This window comes from Aphelocoma coerulescens, chromosome 5, assembly GCF_041296385.1.
Source record: "Aphelocoma coerulescens isolate FSJ_1873_10779 chromosome 5, UR_Acoe_1.0, whole genome shotgun sequence".
NCBI lineage: Eukaryota > Metazoa > Chordata > Aves > Passeriformes > Corvidae > Aphelocoma > Aphelocoma coerulescens.
Window position 1 is genome coordinate 36371441 of NC_091019.1, and position 9141 is coordinate 36380581.

The following is a 9141-nucleotide window of genomic DNA, read 5'->3' on the forward strand; positions in this document are numbered from 1 at the left end:
TATGCAATCCATCCCTGTGCTTGGCCCAAGAGTGACTATTTCAGTACTACAGGGACCCATCAGTAGCCACAGACTACACTACAATGAGCAAATGTGCTTAAACTGGGCGAAAATTCAAGCTGGCTTATATGGCTCATGGTGCCATTCAGGAACAGACAGTAACTTAGAAATCCAACTTGATAAAGTGTTCTAGCTTCCTTAAATTAAAATTTTTGTAAGGAAAAATGTGAAGTTATAAAGCACATTTTGAAAAGTTTTTTGTCCAGCACTGATTTAAGTTTTGAAGTTATCAAACTGAACATTTTATTTAAGTAAAACGAATGTGCTTCAGAGATCTAAAATAATAGAGTATTTGCTTAATAGGCTTCCCTGACTCTCTTACTCTTGTTAAGTCTCCTGTCAATAGTTGTTTTTATTCCTAGAAACAGTGATTTTAGTTAATGGTATCCATTTTGCATTTGATATTACTTGTCTTTGACAGAATATAACATAAAAATGGAAGCTCAACTAGCCCCAAAATGCATGTTCATCTGCATGCTCATCTGCATGCTACAGAAAAGATTATATATGTAGAAATCTGTAAAGTCAGAAATTCTTCCATAGTCACTTAAAGGTATAAATAAAAGATATTAATAATTATCAGTTTAGAAGTCCAAACCAGGAAAGAAATGAAAAACATTACATCTAAAACTCTTACTTATAAGTAAAAATAATTTTTTTTAAAAAACCTATTTTCATCTACCCTGATTAACTTACACCCTTAGTAGCCACCAGCCACATGTATACAGAAGCTCTGCAGTAACTTTTCCCATACCAAATATACACACTTCCTCAAAAAATGGAGAAATGACTACTGATAGAAGTCAGAAAAAGTTTAAAATGCAGAAATATTTTCAGGCTCAGAAGTAGCTTACAGCCATGCAGTTAATAAATGAGAAGCTTGCAATTTCTTTACACTGCCTGAATTAGCAGGTGCAGAGGGAGTCAGATGGAATGGTAGATTTTTTAGAATCAGAGACAATCTAGCAAATAATACTACTCAAAATGCTGTAATCCAGTCATATTGTTTTAATTGGGCAACATGGCATTGTGATAACAGATGGCAACTCCATGTGAACAGATTCAGCCAGACTGATAGCATTCTGCCCCAGCTCCTCTGAATGAACAGCTATGTGCTTCCAGTTTATTTTGCAATAGCTTCATTCAGATTTCACACTTGCATAGACACTGTGCCATTATGAAAGCAAATACCATTTAAGGCTCTATGCATTAGTGTATGGAGATTTCATGGTAGCTTCCATTACTGAAGTTTCAAGTTGGTTGGAGCTGTAATAGTCAGTTAAGACATAACTGGTTATCTGTCTACCCCTGGCCAAAGGTTACTGTTACTGGGTTCCCTGCCGGCTCCGTGGCTCACATGCATGAGCAGACAGTAATATTAAGCCGACGGCAAGGATTTGAGAAGGGTCCTTGCTTAGAGTTCCACAGAAAGCAGTTTATTGCTGCAACTTGCAAAGGGTTCTAGAGGCAAATGACCCCCCGACCACATGACAGCTCGAGCTTAAGTACAGGGGTGTGGCTAACACCAGGAGCCAACCGGGGAATCAGAACTGGGGTACATTACCACAACCGAACAAGGCATCCTGAGAGAGGCTTCTTTCCCTCACCATAACCAATAAGTCTTTGGCACCAGAGACTGTCTTACCAAGAACTCTCTCTGTCTCTTGTACCACAGGTCAATCGACCACCACAGGTTACAGTTCCTGGCTCGAAGTTAGCAGAAATAACATATCTAAATCTTAACTACTTCAGCTAGATGGTGCCAGCTGACATCTGTCTTCCACAGTAGTTTATCCTAGGACACCAGGCATTTTCAGCGGAAGTGCTACACATGTTCCCCTCTACTGCCTCTGTGGTAACTCCTGGCAGAGAAATAGGATGGACAGCTGGAGGCAGAAACATTTTTAATTTCAGAGGAAGGATTTTCCAGAACTTGCTTCTCAAAATTCTAAATGTTAATAGCTTCCTTCTACAGAGATAAGAGCAGTTTCTAGGTCAGTGGACAGCTAATGTAGTGCTGCCACTTTGGAGAGGGAAATATGTTAATGGGGCACTTTGTCAAAACATGCAGAAGCATCAGCTACTATGTTCTCTATAACACTCCTCATATCTGTGCACTACACAAAGCAGCAAAATATGGGAGGGGTGGAACACAAGTTAGTTGTCTTACCCAACCCGTAGGGCATTACATCCTTTGGGATATGAGAGTCTCAGCCATTTGCTTCCTTCTATCAGTAATGTTCCAGGGGTGGGGGAGGAGAAAGAAACCAAATGTGAACAGACTCTGGCTGGCTCCTGTGCTCTGTGTGCTTTCTCACTCCCTTGCAAACTCTCTCAAGAACAATTGTAATCCAGCTGAAGTTTTTCCTGGCTCTTGCCCGATTTAACAGATGTTTAATAATGGTTCTGGATCACTATTTACATGCTGAACAGTTTTCTGTTATTCTGAAAAATTTTTAGTGAAAAAAGACTATGTTGGGGAGGTGGTTGGAAAAAAACCCAACAAAACAAACAAGAGGAACCCCAAAAATATAAAAAATATTTTAATTCTCAGGATGTATATATCTGATCAGCAACAATTTAGCTGCTTCCAGAGTGACTTTCTTAATGCCCCAGTACTTGAAATGATTTTGTAGTACACTTGGCAGGCAATCCTACGAGAAGATCATGATGTACAAAACCATATTAATTCCAAACAGCAGGCTTTATCTATCTCAGCTGGCCCTTATATGGCATGTCACACTATAGTAGCTAAGCTCCTCAGAATCTTTCAGATATTTCTCCTCAATGCTTTAATGAAACACAGAAGTGCTGTATTCTGCATGTTCTGTAAGAATGGTCTCAAGCATTGCTATGAACATGACACTCACCCTTTTCTCATATCTTCAGAGCTAACTTGTAAAGCTGTGAAGCTTCAGGCAGCTGCTGACAGCTTTGCTGACTGTAACAAGCCACAGAATTAAAGCAGTTAGGTGACACACCGTGTACTTTTAAAGTGACTATCCAGGTATTCCAGGAGCCACATTTTCAGACCTGCTGCCCACAGCCTCTTATCCAGCTAGAGGTGACTATACTGAAGACTGGAGTTCCTTACTAGACAATGGAGAGTCATAGACAATTTTAGGACATGAATCATCTGCTTGAAGAACAGATGAATCACACTCTTCAGTGCCCGTGTCTCTTCATTTGCCATAGAAAATCCAGACAATTATTGGGATAGAGAACTCTGCATGTGTTCAGACGTTCTCATGCCCTAATCTGGTCATGAAAACTGGCATCGTGAGATCCACTGAGGTTGTCAGTCACCTGAAGTAAACTACAGTCAGTAGGTATACCTAGGTATTTTTGAAGGTATCTATGTCAAAGTGATTTGTTTGAGGTCTCACACAGTACAGACACAAAGTCTGCATCTCACAAGCCTCAGATCAAAATGTTGTCTATTGATCTGTCTTACCAGTCGGGTGGAAATGAATAACCATTATAATGGCCACAAATTCAAGAGTTGCATATAGAAGGTCTTTTTGTTAAATAAAAAATGTCTTAATGATTAATTGCAGGAAGGAAGTGAAATCATGCATGTCTCTACCCTATGGAGCAGTCTGAAAAGAGTTTGAGCTATCCTTGTCTTTCACTGTCCTATGAAAACATCTTTAAAACTTCCTTAAAGATTACTCTCCTAATGAGAGGAGGCCATATGTAGGCTAGTGGACACACAAATGTAGGTTTTACTCCACTTCTCATTTTGTGTGTATTATACTTTGTTTTAAATGGGGATTTCATTGGGTTGTTATGTGACATCTCAGATGTCTTCCCCATTGAACATAGAGTTTTTCCACTTGAAGCTCATAAACTACCTTACCTCCTTTTTTTTTTTATTTGCAAAGGTGCAAGGAAGGCACATACATGAGAAACAAGGAAAAAATACTTTTATGAGATAAAGAAAAAAGAAAAAAATTAAACTGCTATTTAGACACTCAGTTTTCACTTAAAGAAGAAAATAATCCTCCAAAAGCTGTGGTCTTGAGGAAGATCATCAAAATGTGAAGGGAGTGTTACAGATGCAGAAATGCTTGTATTTACTTAAAGCCTGGAGCTCCAGCTCTGAGAGATTAACTGTCCCGTTTGCTCTTGCCTCATGCTGAAGAAAAGGTTTTTAAAGTGTGAGGAATGAGACAACTCTTTGTAGAAATTAAAACAATTTATTAAAACAGAAAAAAAGTTGAAAAATTGCAAAAAAACTAACAAAATATAAAAATTTGGGATCCAGATGGCTCGAGAGATATGCCCCAGGAGCGCAGGGATTCAGGAACTTTAGGCTTAAGACAGCTCTGAACCTCAGGTAGAGAAAAAAATAAACTTGCAGTTTAGGCTGGTCAAAAAGAAATCTATTTCTAAAAAGCCCCTAGAAAGGGGTAGGCTTCTCCAGCACTGCCTTAGCAAGCTGGAGAGGAAGGGAAAATGAGAATGACCACGTGTCTTTTCTTCCTTTTATAGCTTTTGCTCCGCCCACAGTCCGCCCACAGTCCACCCCCCTGGTTCAAGGCGGTTGGTGTTTTCCCCTTGACAGACCACCTCTGTCCACCAATGGCTCCTCCTGGTCAGAGGGGTGATATTAGTTGAGATAAGGGTCATGTGCTTATGGGGGGCTGGGCTGTTTGTTGCAACTGGGGTTTTTTAAAATCTGCCTTGAAACCAAGATACAAGTAAAACATAAAAAAAATACATCCAACACATCTTAAAACACTTGTAAAGGTATACAGTAAACACAGGAAGATCATAAAAACTTGATTAGTGTACCTGGACTGATGGATTGCTTTAACATTCAATTTAAAAATATTAAGCTCAAATTAATTAAGGCACTTAATATGCAAAGACCAAGCACAAATAGGGATTTCATGTATGACAAGTCCCCCCTTTTTCTCTTATGTTCACATCTTTGGTCTTTGCATTTAAGTGGAGGTGGATAACTCTTCAGGGATAGATTCAAGCTCTTTAAAACTGTCCCACACTTGCTGGGCAATTTTTCTCTCCTTTCTAGTTTTCTTATTGTTACTATTATTGATGTGCATAATCTTTTGAGCGAATGGTGGACGCTGCTGTTGTCCTTGAAGATCCTGGATCAGTGGCATGCTTTGGACGACAGTGGTGATTAGACGGATGAAACAAGGGATTAAACAAGGGAGAAAAATAAGTCCTGTAAGGGAAAGTCCAACAATAATTAAAGCTTTCTTCCACCATTGTCCTTGGAAAATATTTTCCCACCATTCAGAAGTGATCAAGGGCTGCCATTTCTGCACTGGAACATGGGCTAGTTTCCTGATGTTTTGGGTAATCTTGGTGATGGCTTCGCCGTGATCATCAATATGGATGCAGCAGTCTGAGGTGTTAAACTTGCCGCATACTCCACCTTCTTCAGCTAGTAAATAGTCCAATGCCAGCCTATTTTGGTACACGGCTGCTCGAGTTTGCCCTTGCTGTGTGTTAAGTAGTTCAAGAGCAAGAGAGGTCTCATTAGTGATTACCTCAATTAGTGCTTGCAGTCTGATGATCCGGTTTAGCATGTAGATGGGAGTTCGGTACCCCCAGCTCCCATCCTGTGCCCATGTTGCAGGTCCATAAGTCTCTAGGATCCTCTCAGGTGGCCACTCTTCTTCTCCCCATCTCTGGGTCCCTCCTATTACATGTCTCTTAGTACGGAAAAGTTCATCATAAAGGGAGATTCCAAGGTGGGCTCCAGCGTTTTCAGCAAGTAGGAAGAAGTTTGGTTGAATGGCTCCAAGAGTGCAGCTCCCTTTCCAGCGAGGTGGTAAGTTGGAATAAGCTCGGTTACCACAGATCCAGTAGAGGTCTTGTGGTGCTTCCCAGAAGTGGGGTTGTATACTTGCTGCTGTAATCCAGTACTTGGAAATTTGTGGCAGGACAGAATATGGATTTCCTTGATCCCAGCACTGCCAGAGTTTTTTAACAGGATTCAAAATGCAGTTTTTGTTTTTAACCTTTTCTGCAGACCAGAATACATCTGGTTCTTGAGGTATCCACCAATGTTTTTGCCCATCAGTTACCAGGTACCTTTTGCATATTGTCTCACCAACTTCTTTTAAAAATTTTCTTCCTTTCCTCCAGATGCATTCTTCTCCAATAACAGTATTGCTTAGCAGCCAGGTTTCATTGTCATGTCTGGTTGTGGGGGAGAGATTACTCAGTCGGAGTAAATCGGGGGGTCCAAGACTGACTCCCCGCCAAGGCCAACTCTCCGATTCTAAAGTTCCTCCGCACACCCAGCAATTTGTTAAATTTAGCTGTTGTCCAATCCTTTCTGCCAGGTCAATAAACAAGTTTTTCCTTGACATCAAAGGATTGTTTTCTTTTTGTTTTTCCTTTTCTTCTATGACCACCTCTTGGATCAGGTCAGTGTCATAGGTCTTTCTTTTTAACAAATCTTCTGTCTTGGTTATGTATCTAAAATTGAAACAGAGCCAATCGTCTTGGGAGGGGCACTCTCCCTTCTGCTTATGTATTTGGGTGCCAATGTTTTTGCCAATCCAGTACTTGTGACCTTTTTCTGAGCAGATACTCAACCTTGTTATGTTATAACAAGATGGATTAACATAAGTATGTGCTCGGAAAAAGTGTCGAATTTGAAATGAGCCTCCTTCTGCCTGGTACACAGTCTTGTAACATCTGTTACAGCGGCTGTCGGCTGCTTGTGTAAAGGGAGGCCAGAGGACCCAGAGACAGATGACACTTAGTAGCAGGATGTTGCTCACTTTCCCCTTTTGGCATACCCGAGAGGAGCTGTCAGCATTTGGGTTGCCTCTGCTGGTGGGGGTTGTCATCTTTGCTTCTTTCGTCCTTTCTTTAGGCATCTCACCTTCAGATGGTTCTTCAGTGACCTCAGGCTTCTGGAAACTCATGGTTATTTTAGGGTTGGCCTTGTCAAAGATTAGAGTTATCGTGCCCATAATTTTGGAGTCTGATTGGACTGTTATTGGAAGAGAATGCTGGCTTCAAATGGAGCCTTACTATACAGTTGATGTGACAATATGGTTGTGTGAAGGCAGAATCTGTAAAAGGGAATAACAAAGAACAGAATTAACAGCAAAATATTTTCAACTTAGTTTAACAACTTGTAGCTAGCACTTATTACTGAGGTATAACTGGGGAAGAACTGGGAGTACAGGATTTTATTAACTTGGAGTGAGGGATGCTGAGTGGAGCTTTCAAACAGGGTGTTTAGTTTGATGGTTTGTCTGGAGGTTTCTTCTCTTCAATTGGTGGTGTTACTGGACCCTTCACCCTCTTGACATGCGTCCAGCCCTTTTCAAATGTCCGGACAGCAGTTTCAGTGGTTAGCTGGACCTGAAATGGACCTTCCCAGGATGGGGTTAATGACTTTTCTTTCCAGGATTTTATTAACACCCAGTCACCTGGATTGATGTGATGTAAATTAAAATCAAGTGGGGGAGTTTGTGGTAGAAAACCTCTTTCCCTTAGCAACTCTAGATTTTTGGCAATTATCTGTACATATTTTTGTACATTGGTGTTTCCACACTCTTTCACATTCAACTCTTGTGGTGTAGCAAGGTAGGGTAATCCATACAACATCTCATATGGTGAACAACCCAAATCAGATCTTGGCTGTGTCCTAATTCTAAGAAGAGCAAGTGGAAGGCATTTTACCCAGGTCCATTTTGTTTCCAGCATTAATTTTGTGAGGGTGTTCTTGATTGTCTGGTTCATCCGTTCCACTCTCCCAGAGCTCTGTGGATGCCACGGGGTGTGTAATCTCCAATTTGTTCCTAATTGCTGAGCCAATTGTTGTACAATTTGGGAGGTAAAATGAGTACCTCGATCTGAATCTATGCGGTGGACTATCCCATAACGGGGGATAATTTGCTCGAGGATCACCTTACTCACTGTCTGGGCTGTTGCATTGACAGTTGGAATAGCTTCCACCCAGTGGGTAAGGTGATCAACGATTACCAATAGGTATTTCCACCTCTGGACAGGAGGCATTTCTGTAAAGTCAATTTGAATGTTTTGGAAAGGCCTGATTGCTAATTCAATTCCTCCGCCCGTGTTCTTTTTCATTACCTTTTTGTTAACTTTTTGACAGATTACACAGTCCCGGGTTATTTGGTTGGCTATTTCATAAACACCAGTGCATCCAAAGGTTCTGAGATAGTGATCCGCCAGAGCCTTTGAACCCCAATGATTGCTTTGGTGAATATTTTGTAGAATTTCTCGGGTTAAATTTTTGTTTAAAATTTGGCGTTTATCTGGTAAATACCAGCGGCCTTGAGAATCCTCATTGGCACCAATTAAAACTAATTTCTCTTTTTCCTGATCAGTAAAAATGGGCGTGGGTAAAATGTTAGTTTGTGGAATAGTGTCAGATGTGGTGGTGTTAGTTGGAAGTTGGTTTACTTCCATCACTTTTACCTCTTCTTCCACTGCTGCTTCTTTTGCTGCCAAGTCTGCTAGGTTGTTCCCCCGAGCTTCCTTTGTGGTTCCTGATTGATGACCTGGAATATGCACCACTGAGATCACCTGAGGCAGTTGCAGTGCTTTTAGAATTTTTAGGATCAATTCCTTATGTAGGATATCTTTCCCTTTGGTGTTTAGGAACCCCCTTTCGGACCAGATTTTTCCAAAGGTGTGGACTACGCCATAAGCGTATCTGGAGTCAGTGTAAATGGTCCCGATGCTTCCTGCTAGTCGGTGGAGTGCTTTTTCTAGGGCATAGAGCTCACAGACCTGAGCTGACCAGGTTGGTGGCAATCTGCCCTTTTCTAGCACACACATTTGGTGCCCATCGACCACTGAATAGCCAGAGCATCGCTTTCCATCCACCACTCGAGATGACCCGTCAATGAAGAGGATTTCCCCTTCATTGAGGGGACAGTCCACCAGGTCCTCTCTGACTTTTGTTTGGATGTCAATTATCTCAATGCAATTGTGTTCAATTTCTTTTTCTGATGGGGTCCCATAAAGGAATTGAGCTGGATTTTGGTGTGTACACACAACTAACCTCAGGTGGTCTGAGTGCATGAGAATGGCTTCATATTTGACTATTCTTGG

General features: G+C 41.2%; 1 protein-coding gene across 1 annotated transcript; it reads right to left on the reverse strand.

Moving 5' to 3' along the window:
• Positions 1 to 4308: 4308 nt before the first annotated feature.
• LOC138111610 (endogenous retrovirus group 3 member 1 Env polyprotein-like) lies at positions 4309 to 8853 on the reverse strand. Its single transcript, XM_069017700.1, has 2 exons — positions 8503 to 8853; positions 4309 to 7124 (listed from the first exon to the last, which is right to left on the reverse strand). The coding sequence occupies exon 2, from the start codon at positions 7020 to 7022 to the stop codon at positions 5010 to 5012; it is 2013 nt and encodes a 670-aa protein (XP_068873801.1). The 5' UTR covers positions 7023 to 7124; positions 8503 to 8853; the 3' UTR covers positions 4309 to 5009.
• Between the last annotated feature and the right edge of the window lie 288 nt (positions 8854 to 9141).